Source organism: Phaseolus vulgaris, chromosome 3 (genome assembly GCF_051622355.1).
Source record: "Phaseolus vulgaris cultivar YP4 chromosome 3, ASM5162235v1, whole genome shotgun sequence".
In the NCBI taxonomy this organism is placed as follows: domain Eukaryota; kingdom Viridiplantae; phylum Streptophyta; class Magnoliopsida; order Fabales; family Fabaceae; genus Phaseolus; species Phaseolus vulgaris.
The window spans coordinates 48,761,166-48,783,003 of NC_143500.1; the positions used below are offsets into that span (position 1 = coordinate 48,761,166).

Genomic DNA, 21,838 nt, shown 5'->3' on the forward strand with positions numbered 1-21,838 from the left:
AGAAACTGAAAATAAGAACATAACTCGGTGAAAAGCAACCAGCCGAAAGCAAATGTAAAAATTATTATTACAATATATGAAATTGTATTTCAACCTTATGCTGCCACCCTTTGATTCACCTGTATATTACAATATTCACAAACAAAATTGCTTTTACAGATGATGTCATATCTAGAGAAATTTTTATGTACCTCTAGCAGGGTTTAATGATAACTGGATCGTAGTGACAGCCTGATTTCTTTGGGGAAAAAAACCTTCATCAGTTGAGTGAATGCATAAATTGCTATCTTGATAATAGTTGAATATGCCACTGAACTATTGACACTATCAAGTAAGATATTAAAAAGCAGTAGCACGAGCTTTAGCTCATAATGGCTGGAGTTCTTGCTCAGTAACAGCCGCATCCACTGGCTTGTATGTATGCAAGTTTTGCTGTCTTTTTCTCCAAATTAAGAACGTTCCTAATATTGACAGTCCTATAAGTAATGCGATCAGAAAAGCTAAACCCAGGACCCAGAAGTATTGCTGCCACCAATTCCTGCATCATTACAGGCAAGTATGTATAAATATCTGAAGTGATTATATATTGATAAGCCGAATTCAATAACGAGAAAATTTTAGATAGGCAATGCTAGCAGGGCCGTTCAGTTCAATATTATAAAAATTATCTATGCATGCAAGGTTGTGTTGATAATATTAGAAAATTTACACACAATGCCATTGCACCCGCCAATTAAATGGAATGTCAACCAAGAATTTCTACTTAACAAGTATGTGCCGGATACACATCTACCGTTTATGTGGCAAAAACAAGAGCATTATCACCAAGACCAGTAAGGCCTACAGAAGCAAATTCTGTAGCAACGGAGAGAGAAGTCCTAAAGTTAGCTTTCCAAAAGGAAGAGGTTATTCTATTCTATAAATGATATCCCACAACTACCCAAGGCAGAAGAGAAGACATCATTCTCAGAAAGGTCAAAGGAAATAAAGCCCTAACCAAAAATAAATAAAAAAGCTGAAAGACTGAGAAGTTGGCAACTTTCTACAGAAAAACATGTTATCGAATACAAGGCACATGGTGATAATCCACTTCAAAGCTTATTTATCTCATTAATTTGCTCAATAAACTCATAAAAATATAATGTTTAAAAAAAATAAGATTAAAGCTAGATTATTAGTTCCAACTCTCGACTGTGCATTGAAAGAGGCAACAATATGTTAGACACCGGGACCTTAAAACCCAAATAGGCCAAAAAACACAATAGACAAATACATAAAATAGTAAAACCCATATACAAACATATGGGGCATATCCAGAAAGTGTGAGGCGAGGAGCTGATCTTTAAATGAAAAGAAAAATAAATTGTCCAATGTGTTAAATTTAAAACGTGTACAGAGTTTCTTAATATTTTATATTTCTGAGTAATGCTGTTTTGAAGTGTTGCTTCATTGCTATCCACCCTTATATCCGAAACCTTTTCTGTTAGCTATCTCTTTTTATCAAACTTGTAGTATTTTCATAGAACTATCTTTGAACCCTACTTACTAATTAGAAGAAAAAAGTTAAAGGGCTGTACCAAGCCCATGATTAGTTGCTATTTAAAATCCAAACAATTTTGTCCACAGCTTCAAATTGAGAAAGCAATCTGTTCAATCTAAAATCAATGCTACGGATTGGAAATATATCAGACATGCACAATAAAAAGCACGGTTAGTTGAATTAATGCACGAGAAACCGTCCGTCTATCTGAGAACGAGAGATACAACATTTCGCTGAGCAGTACTATTTTCAATTGGGAGACAATAAATATAGATGGTATGGAACGGATAACATTCCCAATTTAGGGCTTTTTTACTTTCAAACTTACTTCGATGGATGCTCAACACTCCAATCAATCAACTCGTAATTTCCATAGGTGTCAGGAAGTTGAACGCGATGTTCAGCAAGCCGGGAAATTATATTCTGCACAGAAAATCACCATCAAATGGGCAGTCTTCATAAAAGTGTAGGGAGCAAAAATGTCAACTTACCGTTGCAGTTGTGTTAGAAATATAATGAGCATCCGACTTTGGGGTTATAGCCCATTTACTGAGGGAATCATTTCCAGAAGACGTAAAATTCAGTAAGTGAACCTGTAAACATCCCTCGTAAAGTAAAAAAAAAAAAAAAAAGCACGTTAGCAGTGTAAATCGACCACAAATTTTGAGAGCCTTAAGCTTGGAACCTCTACCAAAATCCCCACCTATCCTAAACGGACCATACCATGTACACGTATATTTTTAATCAAACATTTTTTAACTTTATTAAAATTGTTAATTGAACTTCAATATATTATTAAGCAACAAATATTAATGCAATGCAGTAATAATTTTCTAACCTGGGAAGTATTAACATTTAACTCGTGAGCAAAGAGTCCCGCCAATTCTGTAATGTGAGGCTTTATATCCACATAAGTGATGTTAAAGGAAATTAACATTGTTATTTGTGCAATTTTGAGTTCACCTGTACATTTGGGTTTATTAAAGTACATTCGTCATCAATGAGTATACAATCAAAAGAAATTACTAATTACTGAGATATTAAAAGCACGATGAACAATGTTAAGAAATACACAACGCCTGATACGACCCATGTTAACAGATGATGTCTCTATACTTTAAATGCATTTGAAGACTAGCTGCTCATAATACCTGGAGGAGCATTATTCTGCGACAAAGATGGAGCAACTGAAGGCTCTGATGCTTCAGTTGGATTGCTTACTTCTGAATTTGGAGGTAATGGTGATGGGGCAAGGGAGTCCTGTAATCTTTCCCATAACTCGGCACAGTTTGTTTTCCAGAAACCAATCTTTTCCTGCTCCCGATCATACATTACAAGAGTGTTTCGGACAACAATACCTACGTGAACAAAAATGACAAGGGAAATTATCGCTAAAGAATTGCTGAAACCTATACCAAAGAAGCTAGCCATACAATACAAAATTAGAGAGGAAAAAGATTCATGTGAAGATACCTCCTAACAGAGTAGTAGGGTCTTTTCCATTTTGGAAAATCCCTAGACAATATGCTCCTCGCACTTTTGAATGCTTCATGAAGAATGGCCCCATGAAAAGTAGGGAATATGGAATCATTAACATTTGATAACAATTGCACCAGCCTGTAAACACAGCTAAAGCTACAAATAAATAGTCTTGTATGACTAACCCGGAACATGTAGTTTTCAGGAGCCAGTGAATATTTATCACCGTTTCCAAATACCATGTCAACCACTGGAAAACTTTTAGAGAGTTGAGAAGCAACACTGAAATACAAGCAAACCCAAACTGTAATGTAAACTGCAATTAAAGAGTAATGTGAGCTTTATTGTAACATACATTCCAGCACCCGAAAAACATATATCGTTATAATTTGGATCTGGACCACTGATTTGCTTGAGAGATTGAAGTTCCTTTAATATCTGCAAGCCAAATAAGTATAATCAGAGTCAGCAAGTCTATAAAATACAATTTTGTTGCTAAAACTTTGCCTTGAAAAAATACACTTTAGATGATGCTCACTGATAGAAGCGAAATTCAATACTTAAAATCTTAATAAACCTAGACTACATACAAAGAAACCATCAAATGAAGCCTACAATCAACAGATTGGAGATTCTTCAAATTATTTATATATCAGAAAATGCCTGATAAAGAATATATGAAATACATAATATGACTATTTAAAAGAAGAAAATTATTTATGATTCTTAAAACCTCTAAAATTTATTCAGAAAAGGTTAAACAGTATCAATCTTGGCATCCCATTAACTAAAAAGAAGTCAAGGGTTGGTATTCAAAAACCTGGCACCAAAATCTGCACCAAATACTTGAGAAACCATTCAAACTTAATGAGATCTCCATACAGTTTTCCATGCAATGGTTTTCATAAAACAAGGTAAAAAAAAACTCAGAATGACTTAACTGCCAAATTCAATCAGATAAATTCCCAAGAAATTTCTAAAAAAATGTCATCAAGAAAATTAGTGTTGGTGTTCAAGTCTTTCAACTCCACTTATCACCTAGCCTAGCAACGCCATAATATGTTGAGAAGCAATGTCATATTATGGTTCACCGCCAACAGCATCAGCATGTAGAGGTTGTTCCTCTTCATGCAACAGAGAAGTCCAGGCTTCCCCAAAATATATTTCAAGATAACTCCTACAGTATTTGTATATTGCTTTACCACTATTAAGACGTCTCACATTGGTTAGGAACATGGCCTAAATAAATACTCTTTAAAAACCTTAAATAACCCTCCCCCTTGAACTAACTTAAATAACCCACCTTCAATCTAGTAAACTTCAAAACACTCCAAAGCTTCATTCTCAATGACGGGGTAGGGGGAATTAAGATGGCCCACATCGGAAGGAACATAGTCCAAATACTTTACAAGACCTGGGAGTTGACAATCCACCCCCCGCCAAGTTGATTTTAGCCGGTCCATTTCTAATAGCCTAAAAATTTTCAGGTTTTCCTTTTAAACCTTCTCATGTAATTATATATGCCTAATAACATGAAACTCAAAAATTAGAAAATGAGAGGTGAAACTATAAAAATGAAACTCCAACTTCATATGAAAATATTTACAAAAGAACTTACTGTATCTTTAAATGCAAGAAATGCTGCTTCTGGCAGGTACGCATAAGTTGTACCGCTATCCAGGACAGTTCCATGTTTCCCATCAAAAATATTTGCATTTAGAGGCAGTTGCTTCCCCGCAACATGTATCTCCTTCAAATCAATATTGTAATATGGACTGTCGCCACCCCGAAACTAGAGTAAATGTGTGAGATTAATAAAATGCATTTGTTAAGAAAATGCATTACATCTCGTATCTACAAGATGAGAATTTTGTAACACACCTGCGCACAGGATCTGAATATCCAAAGACCATGTCTGATGGGGGAGATATGCCACCAAGAACCATTGCACCCCCTCCAACATCCATTCCGCCATAGCATAGTGAGAATGAATCGCTTATTACATTTTTGTCCACAAGTTGATCCATAATACTAAGATCTCCACGACCCAAACCCATGATGCCATCAGCATGCTGACTATAAAGATCACCAGTCTCAACATTTTCACAGCCAAAAACTGCACGCTGAGGAGGAAGGTCACTCTGATTTCCAAAGGATATGATATCCTCACCAAGGACACCACTGCTTGTACTCATTTCAGCATATTGTCTCTCATACACACACTGTATCCTGTCACCGTCACAGTTGCAATCAATTGTACATTTGACAGGCTCATAGGTGCTAGATGAATCAGGCTGAAACTTTGGATCCTGTTAAGATAAAAATGGGACACACAAGTCCAGTCTACTTGAGATAAAGTTATGGACTTACACAGAAACAAGAAGTTTAAAACAATTATTCTTTTGTCTTCTTGGGTCCTGTTAAAACAAAAATGGACATGCAAATCCAATCCACTACCACTTAAGATAAATTGGATGGTAACAACTTAACATGCATTGGTACAACAAGTTTAAACAAAGTGATTCTTTTATGTCTATATCTTACAAGAAAATGATGACATTCAGAAACACAATGGAAGCACAATTCGTCTACTGCATTAATAGGGATGGAAATAATAAGTTAGAGCAATCTTTGCACGACCTTAGCATGACCTACTACTTCCAGATGATGATATAAGCATTTTTGTTGGCCTTGCATAGTTATATATGAAAATACAACAACCAAGTTTTTTTCTGAATCCTATTTGAAGGCTAATATTGAATGAAAGCCTTCAAATATGTTTTTATAGGCCCAAAAAATCAAGGTCTCAAGGCATAGACACCAAATCACGACAAAAAAATCATTGAATTGCTTGTAAAATTAATAAATATATACATCAGAAACAAAACAAGCATATTAAAAAGAGTGCCACTCATTTATCAAAGATCCCAACAACACCCACCTATGTAGCTTTATTTATTATTATTTATTGTTTGTTCTATTTTAGTCATTTATGACTCAAAAAAAAAATAGGAGTGTTTGGATAGTGCTAGGTGTTCATTTATCTCTTTCCTATTTAAAAACTAACACACATAAGCGTCATCATGTTAACCTAACTAGGTCTTTTCAAAGACCTAATCTTAACCAACTGAATAACTCAGGTAATAAACAAACCAAGGCAAACGAAGCTGTAAGCCCAAATATGTTGTTGCCTTATTTCCCACCCTTACATACTACCCAAAGTGTCGGTGCTAAACGTAAATATAGAAAAGTAGAAAATGGAAGAATGGTACGAATGAATCATTTTATTATCAGTATCTAGACTTCTATTTTATCCAAATATGCTATCAATCTACACTCCCCCATTTGACTCCTTTCCATTTTTACTCTCACCAAGATCATGCTGACTGGCAGCGCATTGACACTAACAAAAGCCTAGACCATAAGCACATTGTCCTATAGCAGTTCTTTCATACAATTAAATTTTCGTTTTCCATTTGCAGTATTTAGGTATCCAAAATAACTTATGCAAGGATGTGTCTGAAAAAGGAAAAAAACAGATAACCAACCTTATCACATCACAACACAATGAAACATTATTATGTACGCAAATTGAAAAGGAAAAAAAAAACACAACGAAGCATTACCTGGTGCCTGCCACACTGTTCGCAAGAGGAGCACGGAACATACGTAACAGTGCTCCCCGTATCAACAATAAGAGCAAACATCTGCGCAGGAGTCCCGATCCAAAGCCGCGTCGTGTAATACCTGAATCATTGAATTCCACACACACATAAATCTCCAATTACCGAGTCCTATTAAATAAAACAAAAGCGAAGAAGAAAGAGCGCGAGAAACGACGACGTAACAGGTTTACCCGTTGAGGAGGAGATCGTCGTGGAGTCTCATACGCGCGTTAGGATGGCGCTTGGACTCGGATCCGTAAAGCTGGCGACGAGGATCGAGCGCTGACGAGGTGGAATTGGGTGAGGAGAGGTACAGGGGAAGGACCATGGCAGGGCGAGCGCCGGGGTAGCGGTTTCGGAGGAGCGCGGAGTCGCCGGCGATGAGTTGGAGGAATAGGGAGAGGGTGATAAACGTGATGAGGACGAGGTGAGTGAATGCCCGCGCCATGAGTTGCTGACTCGGGCTTGTCGAGCGAGTCACGATCCGAGTTATGGCTGTTTCTGCGGTAACGGATCCAAAGAGCGAAAGAGAGGAGCGAAGGATGGTGGATAGTCTGTGTGTCTCTGAATTGGAGAAAGGAGGGAAGTGAACTAAGCGTCTCTCAATATAAGGTTATGAGATATTCATATTCATTCATTTCAATTTCCGTTACACTTTTATGTATTTTAATTTAGGATTTTTCTTTTTTTGGTTAATTTTATTTATTTACTCTTTTTTAATTATCTTATTTTCCGTTAAATGATAAAAATTAGTTTTTGTAGATTGACAATATTAAAATTTGGACCTTTAATAAACTAAATCATTTTTCTTATAAAAATCAATAATTTTACTTTGTAGCAATTTATAATTAAACAGCAGGGTGAAAATGGCAATTTACTTAAAATAATTCAAACCTATACTGAATTTTTAAAGGTATTTTTAACTAGTAATCCCTTAAGTTTCTCACTTCTAATAATAAAACTACTATGGTAAAATTGAGATTTAGGAAATGTTGAAGAAAAAAGTAAAATAACTAATAAAAAATGATCAAATATTTGTTAGCTAGTAATTACTTATTAAGATTTCATATACCTATTAAGTTGAATTATTTATTGTTTGTTTTAAAAAAGAAATTCAACCTAACTTCTTTTAATATAAAAATAATTCAATCTCATTTGGACTCGTTGTCATTACAGATTTGTTTAATATTGAAGTAACCATCACCAGACGTTAAGAGAGAGTGAAAATTCACTCCTTTTGTTGAGTGTGCTTGAAGTCAAGAAATATAAATAATCTGCTGGTGCTTGCTGAATTCCTGAACAAACAAGCCATAACTTGTCCTTTTCTCCATTTAGCAGCCAAAAAGTAGTTTCATATTATTTATTGCGTGACAAAGTCTAAGGAATTGGTTGCGCACATGTTAAGAGGACAAATTGGTGCACTACTGAAAATACTCTTATTACAAACCAATTCGTCAAGCTTCAACGTCCCATGTTATAAAAAAAAATGATAACAAAAAATTTGTCCAAAGACTTAAAATATTCTCCAGTAACAAGGTTCGCTTCGGGCTAATAGGTCCCATCTACGATATATGACTGCATACGTATCTTACTCGGAAAATAAAATTCAAGTATTTTCGGTTAAACCACATATAAGGGCCAGGTTTACACTACAGCTTGTTTGTTCCCAAAATATCAATGTAATGGACACTTGATTTAACATAAGTTACCCTTGGTATCATTAGAAGCTAAAAAAATAACAAAAAAGGTACATTTTAAATGTCGGGATAGAATCACTAACGGTGGGTTTTGATTTTCCATTAACAAACTCCTGAGCATGCGAACAAAAACTAACTAGTTGCTTTCTGACAAACATACATGAGGCTCTATCGCAAATTCTCAATGGAAAACGGAACATATACTAATGAGTGGATCGCTCTCATGTCTGTAGTCTTACTACACTTGGATGTAATATCTCACATGTAAGGCTGGTGCGAGGATTGCAAACTGGTACCCATATAACGACCATAGTTAGAAGGAGGAACATTAGTTGGTCCAGAGTATATAGATTGGCCAGGAACTTGGAAATCGTATGGGATTGTACCAGCATGGGGATATCTATCGAGATTTCCAGCATACGGTGCCCTAACATGGGGAACCTGCCTACCCAAGCCAACAGTTGAAGCCGCGCTAACACCAGATGAATGGAGTGAAAAATATCTCTCATTAGGCCTTGACCTCTTTGATTGAGGGCGTTTGCTAAAGTCTCCACTTCTCTTTTTATCTCCCTTTGATTTCTCTAGTTGAAGAACCCTTTTCTTAAGTGTATCAAGTGGGTAGTCAGATTCAAGCTTGTATTCCTCAATACACTTAATTACAGCTCTCAGTGCTGCAAGCTCTTGTGCATTGGCATCATTCTGCAAGTAAATGATGATGCACATATAACAATAGCAATGCAGAATAAGAAAAATCAAAATGAAGACAATAGCTCAATCAGAATCGGTGTCAAGCAACACAGCATACCTTCGCACTAGCAATATCACGCACATTTCCAGTCTTCACTTGTGAATTTCTCCTCCTATTCTTGAGGTATCCCTTCAGAAGGGGCACAGGGGGGAAACTTTCTTGAAGCTGGAAGGCATGAATAAAATGTACAGCGGCTATTTGTTTCCCATTATTGATTAATGTTTCTACAACAACTGCATTAATAATAATAAAGATTAGAATAATCAACATCTGTTGATCATATTAACTCTTGGCATGAAAATCAAATGTCCCACGTGTCTACTCTTTGTCAAGTAATCTAGTTATACTGACCCCTAAAGAAAACTGCTTATCTAGCATATGGATGATATCTGACAGGGCAATCCTTCATTGCAGACATCACAGGTCAGTTTATTAAAAGAACACCAACCTGGAATTTTGTGAATTAACCCAATAGAGCGGCAGAGCTCAGGAGCCTGCCTAAGCTGAGCAACTGCAAGTACAAGCTTGCAGAGTTCTTCTTCATCAAACTCTGAAGCAATCCTAAAAGTTGAAATAAGCTGCAAGAATGTCTTTGCTTCCAATGAATTTCCATTGGCAGCATCAATATCTGCTCTAGCTAACTTGGGCCTCCACTCATCAGCAATTGCTTTGGCTTGCTGCTTGGTTTCAGGGTTCAGAAGGTGATCTGCACCTGGGTTAGCCCTTGCCAATAAGGTGGCCATGGCTTCCAAAATTATAATGCAGTATTTGCACATGCCCGGTTGGGCAGCACCGATTTTATCTTTTAGTTGGGAAGTTTCATTGGTGGGGCAAAACCCCTCCAGTGAATCCAGCACTAATCGTGCAGGATCAGTTGCACTAACTAATGCAACAGAAATTTCTTCACGAATAACAGACAATTTTTTTTTATTCTCCACAACATAATTCAGAAGACCTTTTGCATCCATTTGTTCACAAAATTCTGTCAGCTCTGGATGTGGCCTAACCTCAACAGCCACACCTTCAGACTTTTCAGCTGACTCATGAGGAAAATCATCCTCTGGGGAATTTGTATCGCCAAGAGAGCTGCTTACCTTGTTATCTTTGTTCTCCCCATCATACACAGACTCCAGAGTTGCATTCCGGTGATTTGCATGAGCCTCTACAATGGACGCTACAGCAGCATCTTTAAGCTCCTGCAACCGATCTAAGAGGTCTTGCTCTTCTGAAGCAACCGCAGCCTTCCTCTCTTCAAGTAGTGTATCCACTTCTAGTTGTTTCGCTTCATACTGCTTCTCCTTAGCTTCCAGCTCTTCACGTTTCTTATTCAATTCTGTCTCAAGGTCATGGAAATGTTGCTTAATTTCAACCCACTGAATCTTATTTTCAGACTCCCCCTTCTGAGCTTCCAATTCAAGAAATGCCTGACCAAGCTGCTCTATCACAGACTGTACATTAATTTCCTCTCCCTGCTCCTCGACACCCATATTCACGCAACCAAGCAAACAGCACTTCAAAACAGATCAATTTAATGGTCAAAAACTATAATAAACATTAACAATAACATGAGAATGACAATAAACAGTACTTTGGGACAGATTGAAGTCCAAATATTCATATCGAAGTCCAAACTAAACATGAATCTGGTATTTAAAATCCCCTTTTCTTTTCATAATTCTCAACCTAAGGCTACCTCCCACCTCTATCTGCATACCTTCATCGACGATTAACCTAAACCAATTACGTTCTGCATATCAATATGGTCATAATTTAGTTTATCAGATGTATTCAGACAATTTGGGGGCAATGTCATTCCTACGTATATGCCTTCCACTTATTAATGGAATAGGGCAAACTTCAGACGGTTCAAGAAGTAATAATAATGGTAATTTAATACTTTTAAGGTTTTCAATCGATTTCAGAATGATACTAAGGACACACACAGCATTTGCAGTTCCTTTACAGTCATAACGAAAATATCAAATCTTTACCGAAAGGAAATATTGCATCCCTTCCTTCACAAGCAGAACTTTAAAATCTATCTACTACGGAATGAAAATGGAAAAACGAAATCCAGACGTTCAGTTAAAAATACATAGGAAACAGGGGTGATTAGGTGATTAGTAATACCTTAGTTTTGATGCGAGAAACTCGTTGCAATGCGAAACGAACAGTGTGTTTGAGCGAGCTTTTGTCTAAACCCTAAATTGAAATTTCGGAGCGTCCTGAGTCGAAGCTTGGAAGTTGAAGAAATTAAGCACAGTTCCGATAAATCAGAGATTCAAAAACTTACTCTGTGCGGTACTCGTTGGGGAAGAAGGACAAAATGATACAGACGAAAGAAGATGAAAGAAAAGTAGAAAACGGGGATAGGGTAGGGAAATGGGGTTCAATAGTCGAATATTCTAGTTCTAAGTGTAAAAATAATTGAATTTGTGAAATGCTAATATATTTTGTATTTTTTTACATAAAATAATAAATTGGCTACTTAAAGTGGAAAATTGTTTCAGTCCATAAAATAAAAATATTAATATATTTTTTTCACTTTTCTTCTTTTAGTTCAAACAACATTGTTTTATTTTCTTTTTTCTTTTTTATTATCTGACTTTTCATCATTCAATCCAAAAAGAAACATTAAGGTCTACAAACTGTATTATTTGTTTTTCTAACAAAATAAAATTAAAAAATATTTAATTTTAATGAATTGGATTTTTTTTTAAATAAGTTTAATATGAAATTCAAAATTAAAATTTAACCAAAGCACAACTATATTTTTGTTTGTAAATAATCCATCAATATATCCTTAATAATTTAAATTTATACTAAATTATTTGAAATTATTTTATATAACGGAAATGTTTATATAAATAAAATTTATGTAAATAAATACTTTAAATATATAAAAACATTTTGGATTTTTTGATAAAATGTTTATATTGATAAAAAAATTATTGAAATTCGATCTATGATTAAAAATGAAAATATCCAAAGGGGACAAATATTGAGAGAGAGAGATTAAAAACGTTCTTGTTATAATAAAAGCTTTTAAAAATCATTGAAGAATGATTCTTACAACTAGTTTTATGTAAGATAATTATTCTAATTTATATATAGAAAATATTTAATGAATATAAGACTATGATAGAAAGGATAAACTGATTTTACATGTAAGATGCCTTATTTCTAGCAAAAAATAAATAAAAATAGGCTAAATTAAGTTCAAGTATGTATGAGTCTCAGCTGGTCAAATACACATAGAAGTAAATATAAATATAAAAACGTTATTTTAGGTTAATAGGGTGTTAGTGTAAGAGTTTTTACACTTTCAATCAATTAAAAATAACCTTATAATATGTTCTAAAGTAATTATGATCAAATTTCCATTATTTGGGAACAAAATATTATTACCCTAAAACTTCTTAGACTTTAACCAACATCTTCAAGCAAGAAGAGACAAACTAGATGAACTAATTTTATTCACCTTTTCACTTCAACATGGGTGTGATTTTGACCAAGTTTCAACCTTGCTAGAAATTTGACACCTAATTGTTCCATTTTTCTAATATTATAATTTTAAAATAACTTAATTGTTGTGTTTTGTGGAGTTAATTTATTTTGCATTTTGGATCAATAAAAAATCATGATTGATTTGAATTTTAAAATAATTATCTGAAAATTATAATTTTACCATTAATTAGTTTTTTATATTTAAATTAATACAAAAACTGTTATTTATATAATTTTTAAGATAAATATATTAAAAACAACAAATTAGGGATGCAAACTTTATAGTAATATCATAGTTAAAAAACATTTTTCCTTTTTAGTGAATAAAGAGATGCTATAAAATATTTTAATATTAATAATAAATAGTTTAAAACTAAAATATTTCATAATGATCTTTTTATGTTTTCTATTAATAATTATATATACTTCTTATAGTATTTATATAGTAAAAAATTTACAGTTAAAATTATATCTTACTTAATGGATAGAAATTGGATTAAATATGAGGGATTGGTTTCCCATCAATTTTGGGGAAAAGGCAGGATATTGAGTGCATTTTGTCTAACTTGTCAATTTGCTAGATCATAGGCAAAAGAGATGTGTTATCCTGCTAATTTGTTTACATTTTTTTTATATCATGTGCCAAATATTAAATTTGTTTTACTAAAATTAAAATAAAGAATTAACTTTTTTCTATATTGTATTACTTGAAAAATATAATTATTTAATCAAAATATAATTTAAACCATAATCACGTATAAATTAAATTTTAGTTAATAATTATAATTTAATATTTTATTTTTTAAAAATACATATCTCTTCTTATATTCAATTATAGACTTTACTTAATCATTAAAGAAGATAACATAAATACTCACTTGATTAAGTACGTTGAAACAATAATAATAATAATAAACTAAATCTAAATATTATTTTTTGATAGATTAATAATACTATATTGCTCATTATTTGCCAAGTGTTTATATAACTTTATATACATTTTTTTGTCTCACTTTCTACTATAGAGAGGAACAAAATTTTAAATTTCTTTCCGCTCCTTTTTTTATCCTATCAAACAACTAAAACATTTTCTCACTTTTTACTTTTTTTTCTCATTCTTTCGTATCCCTTTCTTTTTCTAAATAAAAAATTAAACAAACCATAAGGGTTTGTAAATTCAATTACACTTTAAGAAGTTTAAAGAAATCGTTTATCAATAACAAGTTTTTAGATTGATTTATAATATAATAATATTAAGCATCTATAATCAATATGTTACCATTATATTGCTTAAATGGACTGCAAAGTAGCTTTAATCTTTTGGTATGATCTTATTGATCACAGTTCCTGCTGGATAGAATACGAACAAGAGCAAGGAAAAGAAAAAGAAAAAAACTAAGACGATTGCTTGCTTGCACTCTGAGCTTTGAAGGTTGCCTCAAGTGATTAGTGTTTTTGGCATTTTGACAACAAAATGTGACAGTAACATTACACAGTGCTAAAATCTACTCAGCCATAGTTCATAGTTACAGGCAAACAGTAAGGTGCCACCGCCCAATGCATGGACTAGATACAGGAATAACAATTGCGGGAAAATGAATGAGACTTCCTATTCTGCAAATTTAAAGATTGATTACCTAACTCTCTGAATGAACAACTGTCTTTACTCGTGTTATGCTTTGCCAAGGTAAAATGGTAATGGCCCTCCAGATAAGGTATAGTACGAATGCAACATACGCAGCAGTTATTACACTCACTACAGCGCCAAACAAGAGACCATTAACTTCGGAGGAAAAGAATTCCGTCAAAAGATAGCCATTAATCACTATCACCAGAGCAGCCACAAGCCATGATGCAATCTGCATCCATATCATAAGTCAATTCAGTACTTAATCACAACACACTATGAGCAGAATTTGGAAAGAAGGGTTAGTACAGAAACCAAATAAATGCATTCAAGATCCACAGAAGTTGTGGAGAAAACTCTCTGGAAGCCAAAAAAACTGAGGAAGTTCAGAGGAGAAACGAAAAGCATCAATTCACCATATCCAAAAGAGAAATTAAAGGAAAGATGTAAAACTTCAAAACGAATGCAGATGACAAACGTATATTTTGTCTACTATACCTAAAGTTATATTATCAAAATGTATGCCCACTTTTCTTGCTTCCCAGGTAATAAAACACTGACAGATATTATCTTCTTAGACATTAATAAATACAATATAAGTCAGTATCAAATGAGGCCTCTCTTTCTCCAAATTGTTACAGACAAAGAATTCAAAAGTGGGAGTTCTTTCATAGATTTGAAATGTAGCACGTTGGAGTTCGATACTAAAGAATATCCAAAATAACAATACATACACTCCACAGTCACATCTCCTATTTTCTATTATATCCACTACACTTTATTATTTTTCTAGCACGATCAAATTCTACATCAACAATAACTATGCTTGCATGCAAGTGAATGATCGACAATTTCAAAGATGTGGGCTTCATGTATAATATACTAATGATTTATTAAGCCAATTATTGGCAGAACTTGAAAAAAAATGAGGACAAAAGTGAAACAACGCCCTCGAGATGAGAGGAAGGACCGATGCATATTTTCTGCAATAAAGTTATATCAATGCTGACATAATGTGCCGTTCCCAGCAGCAGGATTAATTATGTTGCATAACATATTCATATTGAACAAATCATTATTAAAATGATAAGTAACAAAAAGGATAAAAAAATTCCGTGGTACTCTATCATGTACTGATAAATGACATGGAGATAGTTATTAGCAAGATAAAACATCCCATAATTCGTAGGATAATAAAGGAAAAAGATGGAACGGTAGTAGTCCACCGCACACCTTTCAGTTCTCAAGGCAGGAGAGTAAAATCAGGCCTACCAATTTGTCTCTTTAGAATCAGACTCGAAATTGCAAAAGAGATAAGGAATACGTTAGTAAGTTCTAAATTGTCTCCAACAGCAAGAAGAAAAGGGCTCTATATATCGTGTCATTTCCAAATTATAGGCTTCCTAATTAAATTTGAAGTTTGATATCATTGACCAAACAATACAGACAGCAATTTCGTACAAAATGAATTAAGTTGGCATCACAAAGTCCTTTATCACATACATAATAATAGCATCAGATAAGTGACCAGCGAGATCAAAATGCAGATTGAATGACAATATATATATATACCTTGAGAACAGAGCCAATTTTGAAAGTGCCCATTATCTGCTCCTTTGACACCAGATAAAGCAAGGGAATAAGTGCAAAGGGGATTTGAACTGACTGAAGAACATTGAGCCACCCATTCAGAACATCTAACGATTCCTCTGTACTATCAAATAAAAGAGCAACTATCATGGTTGGGATTATTGCACAACTTCGGGTAATCAACGCCCTTGTCCACTTCTTTAATCTTAAATTTAGAAAACCTCCCATGATGAATTGTCCAGCATAAGTACCAGTAATAGTGCTACTTTGACCTGCTGCTAATAGCCCAATACCCCATATATATAAAATTGGAAACAGACCACCCCCATATGTCTCCTCAAGATACTGTCCTGCATTTGCAAGACCAATGCTGTTTGCAAGTTCAGAACCATAAAACCCCTTAGCAAAGACTGTTGTGACAAATATATTTATGATAAAGGAGACTACAAGGGCAAGGGTGGACTCTATAGAGTAGTAATTAATAGCTTCATGAACCCGGCCTTTCTTGCTGCGGTCAACCTGCCTTGACTGAACAAGAGCAGAGTGCAAGAACACGTTGTGAGGCATGATAAGGCACCCCACAACTCCAACAGCCTGTTGTATAGTTCTGGAGCTGAGTTTTGGAATCAAAATGCCTGCAGATACAAAATCAAACCCTTCATAAGATTCAAAACAAAAGAAACCTTACATTTTACTTATAATGACTAACGTGTTAAAATTCCTTACCAAGAAGCAGTTCCTTGCCACTTGGCTTTGCTTCACCAAACATCCACGCGAACGAGATTGCCATCAAACCAATGAGAACAGCAAAAAAAGCTTCTAATGCCCTCACACCATAGTTCTCTAGAAAGAGAAAAATAAAACTGCAACAAAGTACCCATGTTTAATTTGGGATTACCCTACTGGCAGACAGAGTAAAACATTAAAAAAAATGCTATGGGTAGCAGAGAGGTCTAAGCATTTTGGTATAGTTATTTTTTGGGAAAACAAACATACCCAGGGAGAATCTATTCATGATAGTGGCAAATACCTTATATTTCATAATATACAGTACAAAATCTCCTTAACAACAAAAAATACAATGAGTCAGCAACTTCACTTTTGAACTGAAATAGCAAACATTTATAAATCAACTCCAGCGGCAGGACAACCCATAATTTATTGTGGTTTGGATCCGACCTATCAAAATCTCTGACAGCTTAATGAAGGAAGGAATTTAGACAAATACCAAAATGAAGAATGTGGTAAGTACATAAACATAAATAGTAGTAGTACTACAATGGAAAACGCACAACATAAACAAGTCCAGCATTTGGGCAATGAAAACAAAAAACAGTATTAGAAGGTGGGCGGTTAGTTGAATTACCAATCAAGAGCAGTGATGACGACTCCAGCCCAAAGGGGCACAACCCCACGACTGAGAATTCTGATAGCAATAGCGCTTCCAATAACCTCCTGAATATCGGAGCCAACGAGAGCGAGTTCGGCCATTACCCAAAGCACTATCCGGGCCCATGCAGGGTACTCCTCCCTGCAAAGCTCGGCAAGGTGCTTCCCGGTGGCGACGCCGAGGCGGGCGGAGAGGAGCTGGATCAAGAGGCCCATGGCCGTGGCCCACATCAAAAGCCACAGCAGGGAGTAGCCGGCAATAGCACCGGCCTGAAGGTCCCCCTCGAGGTTGCCCGGGTCCAGAAACGCTATGCTCATGAGAAAGCCCGGCCCAGTAAAGAGCCATAGCTTCTTCCAGGAGAAAGGAGGCACTCTCCCCCAATTCTCCTCGCTATCAGACTCGTCGATTCCCACCACCACGATCTTCTCCGAGGATTCGTAGGCTGTTTCTTGCCGCTCCTCTTCTTCCTGAAAGGAGTCCGACAACAGTGGCTGCTCTTGCGGGTTCCGAGACATGGCGTTGGAATCTTGTGAGTGCAGTGAGAAGAGAGGTTGACGAATAAACGTTTCCTCTTCTGGATGATTTTAATGGTAAAGGGTGGTGTGAGACTCGCCATGTCACGTGCCGTCTCACTCTTACAATGCGTTTACATGGGGTGGGAGTGTGTGAAGCACGCATATGGAATATATGTTTGTGCGCGCGGACCACTACCCTCTACACGTCAGCTTTTCCATATCTGCTTTTCTTCAAACCACCAAAACATCCCATTCCCTTGCCTTTCACAATTTTTTTAACAAAAGCGATGTCAGATTTTCAATATACAATAACAAATGCTGTTTTGTAACACAATTAATTTAGATCATGAGACCTTCGCTATTAATTTACATTAAAAGTTGTTATCGCATGTACAGTTTTAAATTGTTGTTAGATTCTTCATTCCATTCATATTAGGTATCATTCTTTTCATATTGTTTTAGTCTTTGTGATAGGATAGTACCCTTCTTTTGGAGAGATTTCTATAGACTTCTCCTTAAAGAAATATTTTAGTTTTAGCCTTTTTCTATATATATATATATATATATATATATTTTAAAAAGTAAAGTTTAAATTTAACTCGCTGAAAAAATTAATTTTAAGATAAAGTTTACATGTATTTTATTATATTATAATTTTATTATATTTATAATGGATATGAAATCTTTAACACAATCTCTCATAAAAGTTAGACATAAGAAATGTAAGAATAAGAAAAAATTGATAATAGATAAGTTCAATAAACTTGATTAAGATAAATCTAAATGAATTTGATACATGTATCTTTTATCAACATGGATATCTCGAGATTTAGACAAGAAAAATCCAATAGTGGATGACACAACCCAACAAACTTGATTAAAATCAACTCTCAATAACTTTAATATCATTTAAAAAATATAATTTAAATCTAACTTAATATCACAAAAGTGACTCTGACATCCACATATATATTATAATTTGGTATGTGTATAATTAATGTGAAATCTTCAACATAAATTTTTTAGTTGTACTATTAAACTTAACTTCGTCTAAGAAGATGAAACATAAATAATCAAACCAAAAAATAATATGGTGTCAATATGAAAAAAAACAAGTTTTCCAATTCTGAGTGATCTTGACAAATTCAATACATATATCTTTAAATATATTATTTGAAGAGTTCTCTCCATCCTTCAACATCTCTAATAAAAACTTCATAATCAAATAACTTGAAATTACATATATTATTATTATTATATATGAATATATTATTAAAGATATTAAAATTATTATATATGAATAATTGTATATTATTAAAGATATTAATGACACTATCCATGGTTATTACTATCCATGGTTATTGTTAATTATGTCAAATTACTTGGATACATTAATATCATATCATATATGAATAATATATTATTAAAGACATTAATTACACTATCCATTTTGTTATATCAACTTAAGAAAATAGTATTAAATTACTTTTGACAGTTATCTATTTAAAAAAGTCAACGAAACCTATAATGATTAAATGGTAATTCTTGTGATGGATAAAAAAATCATTTATCTATAAATAAATTAGGTCTATGTATCACTACATTCTTACATAGATTATTAAATAGTTATAAAAATATATATATTAGGCCTCTCATAATTGATTTAATAAACTCACATTTAAATAAAGAATAATCTTTTCATCTTTTAATCTTGTAGGAACCAATTAAAGGAAATAAGAGAAGACAAAAGATTGTAGTAACTAATTGAACGTAATTATACAAAATTGTAAAACTTATCTTATTCATTTTTATTCACTCAATTATATATATATAACAGATCTGTAAATTGACCATTAATACAATATAACGGTAAAATAGTTTAAAAATAATAAAATCTGAATTAATAATAATAAAATCTGAATTAATAACCAACAAATCTATGCATATATTTTTTAAAGATAAAACTGAGAAAGAAAGTAACCAAAACTTCAAAACAAACCATACTTTACATGAATAGATTGTAAGAAACATAGATTTTTATTTTTTTAAAGTATATCTAAAAACTGTTATTAAAATCACGATTTATAAGTTTTTTTTTAAAAGTAAATTATAGAAAGAACATTTTCCCAAGATCACGGATCTGTTTGCAGATGAAAGCATGGAGGCAGAGAGAGTAGCGACAAAGGAAAAAGAAGGGGAGGAGAAGCTGCCAAACGTTGGCGGGCCACCGGAACGTGCAACAGTGACGGTGGTGGAGACCTCCTCGATACACGAGTTTCTAAATAACATAATGTAGATTAATGATTCTTATTTTATTTTTATAACCTTTTCACTACTAAGTTATTTATTACATTTTTATAACCAACAATTATATATCTCAGAACTAACCCATTTTGCACTGTATCTTGAAAATGAATATTAATCTTATAAAATACGAATCTTATCTTAAAAGAATATAAAGCGTATAAAATACGAGTCTTCTAAAATATTAAATTTTATCCTAAAAACAAATATTTTTTTAATAAGTTGTATCAATAAAATTATTAAGAGGAATTTGAATTTTTTAATATAAATATATTAAACTTTAAAAAATGATGTCCAACAGGTTGACATTACATTTATGTAAACAAAATATATGCAACACAAAATTCATAGGCCCGTAACCCGTTGATTTCTTTTTAAACTATTGACTTCAACGTGCCTATCATAAAATCATTTATTCTATATTTTTAAACTTAGAAAAAGTTATTTATAATTATAATAACCTACATGATTTAAGTAAAACAAAAATATTATTTAGTAGAATAGTTTAATATCATAGCTATAATAAACTACACGATTTAAGCAATTAAATAATTCTGTGAAATAAATAATGCATGAAATAAAATCAATAAAAAAGGAGCCATTTGGTAAAAACACAATAACAACAAGAAATTTACCATTATCAGCTTAATTAACTGAGAATTTGATTCAATATTCTTGTTTATCACTGTTGATTTTTTCAGTGATTTCTTCAATTTTCACAATAATGGAATTTAATTTTTACTTTTATTACAACAATATTTTTGACACGAATTTATTTCACATTCACCAAAAACACCAAGTAAAAAAATAATACAAAACTTAATTGAACAATACCGAGTCACATTAAATCGAGTAAAAAATATATAACAGGGAGATTATTAAGCAGCGCAAAATAGTCACTCTTTCAAACCTCTATATTAACAAAAACATTGTAAAACCAAGTAACATGTTGAACTAAATGCAAAAAATTGCTTCATCCTTCCAATGTCATTGTTCCCAAAATGAATAAATGATAATATATTAAATTTTGTTTTAATCTGAAATATACTGATTTCAACTCGCATTAAAATATAAGATTGGGCTATGAACACAAAAGTTTGTCTTACAATCAAGTCTATTGGGCATTGCTTGACTCATTTGACATTAGTCCGTCCTTCTACTACAGGTACAAGTTCCTTCTTTCTCCATTTTCATAACTTATTTTCCACCCATACTTCTTAAAATACTAAAATTATCTTTTAAAATATTTAAGTTATTTATTATTATATTAATTATTTTTAATTTAGAATGAATGATCAGGAAAAACTCCTAATTATAGAATCTGAAAGTTAAAAATTCTTTCAGAATTTTATAATCCATAATGGGTTTTTTTAAGGAAAAAAAGTATTACGGATTATAGATTCTGGGGTGTAAATAGAAAAATACATTTTCAGATTATAAAGTTTATAATGTGTTTTTGTAAGGAAAAAATGGTATTATTCATTTAACCTGGAGTGCCTAAAAAAGATATGGAGGTGCAGAAAGAAACAACCTCTATTACATTACAATGATGGGAAGTGATATTTTGATACCGATCAAGAAACAAAATTACTTGAAGAAATTGTAATTTCAGTATTAATTATAACTTATCTTTATGTTTTTAGGCATCTAAAATTAAGGAAAAGTTTCTAATAAGAATATTAAATGATCAATATAAAAAATTCTATTAAATATTTTTTTTTTAATTTTTCTTATAAGAATTTTTATGACTGGATACGATAATATGTTTGAACGGGT

The 21,838-nt window shown here is 33.1% G+C and overlaps 3 protein-coding genes across 7 annotated transcripts; all 3 read right to left on the bottom strand.

Annotated features, from left to right (window-relative positions):
• Nucleotides 1-45: 45 nt before the first annotated feature.
• On the bottom strand, nucleotides 46-7,316 carry LOC137808252 (aspartic proteinase 36). Of its 3 annotated transcripts, none has more exons than XM_068609279.1 (12): nucleotides 6,876-7,316; nucleotides 6,646-6,766; nucleotides 4,901-5,328; nucleotides 4,638-4,794; nucleotides 3,375-3,457; nucleotides 3,205-3,301; nucleotides 3,014-3,086; nucleotides 2,692-2,898; nucleotides 2,379-2,503; nucleotides 2,032-2,133; nucleotides 1,869-1,963; nucleotides 46-538 (listed from the first exon to the last, which is right to left on the bottom strand). In XM_068609279.1, exons 1-12 carry the CDS (start codon nucleotides 7,130-7,132, stop codon nucleotides 367-369), a joined length of 1,917 nt encoding a protein of 638 aa, XP_068465380.1. In that variant the 5' UTR covers nucleotides 7,133-7,316; the 3' UTR covers nucleotides 46-366. The 3 variants fall into 3 exon arrangements, 2 of the variants coding, with proteins under 2 accessions (XP_068465380.1, XP_090155805.1); XM_090299679.1 differs by having other exon boundaries at nucleotides 4,638-4,811; XR_016519242.1 differs by lacking the exon at nucleotides 3,205-3,301 and having other exon boundaries at nucleotides 3,014-3,157; nucleotides 6,876-7,282.
• Nucleotides 7,317-8,378: 1,062 nt separating this feature from the next.
• Nucleotides 8,379-11,548, bottom strand: LOC137808253 (FRIGIDA-like protein 3). Of its 3 annotated transcripts, XM_068609281.2 has the most exons (5): nucleotides 11,423-11,548; nucleotides 11,260-11,331; nucleotides 9,578-10,640; nucleotides 9,187-9,362; nucleotides 8,379-9,080 (listed from the first exon to the last, which is right to left on the bottom strand). In XM_068609281.2, exons 3-5 carry the CDS (start codon nucleotides 10,614-10,616, stop codon nucleotides 8,640-8,642), a joined length of 1,656 nt encoding a protein of 551 aa, XP_068465382.2. In that variant the 5' UTR covers nucleotides 10,617-10,640; nucleotides 11,260-11,331; nucleotides 11,423-11,548; the 3' UTR covers nucleotides 8,379-8,639. The 3 variants fall into 3 exon arrangements, 2 of the variants coding, with proteins under 2 accessions (XP_068465382.2, XP_068465381.2); XR_016519243.1 differs by lacking the exon at nucleotides 11,423-11,548 and having other exon boundaries at nucleotides 9,481-10,640; nucleotides 11,260-11,400; XM_068609280.2 differs by lacking the exon at nucleotides 11,423-11,548 and having other exon boundaries at nucleotides 11,260-11,400.
• A 2,469-nt stretch (nucleotides 11,549-14,017) lies between these two features.
• Nucleotides 14,018-17,900, bottom strand: LOC137808254 (metal transporter Nramp3.2). The gene is made up of 4 exons (XM_068609282.2): nucleotides 17,220-17,900; nucleotides 16,580-16,716; nucleotides 15,836-16,488; nucleotides 14,018-14,495 (listed from the first exon to the last, which is right to left on the bottom strand). Exons 1-4 carry the CDS (start codon nucleotides 17,756-17,758, stop codon nucleotides 14,274-14,276), a joined length of 1,551 nt encoding a protein of 516 aa, XP_068465383.2. The 5' UTR covers nucleotides 17,759-17,900; the 3' UTR covers nucleotides 14,018-14,273.
• Between the last annotated feature and the right edge of the window lie 3,938 nt (nucleotides 17,901-21,838).

Coding starts and splice junctions, on each gene's coding strand:
- LOC137808253 (XM_068609281.2), bottom strand. CDS start 10,616: ATGGGTGTCGAGGAGCAGGGAGAGGAAATTAATGTACAGTCTGTGATA. Junction 9,363..9,577: donor GTTAATTCACAAAATTCCAG/GTTGGTGTTCTT, acceptor TTATTAATGCAG/TTGTTGTAGAAACATTAATC. Junction 9,081..9,186: donor GTGATATTGCTAGTGCGAAG/GTATGCTGTGTT, acceptor ATTTACTTGCAG/AATGATGCCAATGCACAAGA.
- LOC137808252 (XM_068609279.1), bottom strand. CDS start 7,132: ATGGCGCGGGCATTCACTCACCTCGTCCTCATCACGTTTATCACCCTC. Junction 4,795..4,900: donor TATTCAGATCCTGTGCGCAG/GTGTGTTACAAA, acceptor GGGTGGCGACAG/TCCATATTACAATATTGATT. Junction 2,134..2,378: donor TAAATGTTAATACTTCCCAG/GTTAGAAAATTA, acceptor GGATGTTTACAG/GTTCACTTACTGAATTTTAC.
- LOC137808254 (XM_068609282.2), bottom strand. CDS start 17,758: ATGTCTCGGAACCCGCAAGAGCAGCCACTGTTGTCGGACTCCTTTCAG. Junction 16,489..16,579: donor TGGCAAGGAACTGCTTCTTG/GTAAGGAATTTT, acceptor TTGTATCTGCAG/GCATTTTGATTCCAAAACTC. Junction 14,496..15,835: donor AAATTGGCTCTGTTCTCAAG/GTATATATATAT, acceptor ATATGGATGCAG/ATTGCATCATGGCTTGTGGC.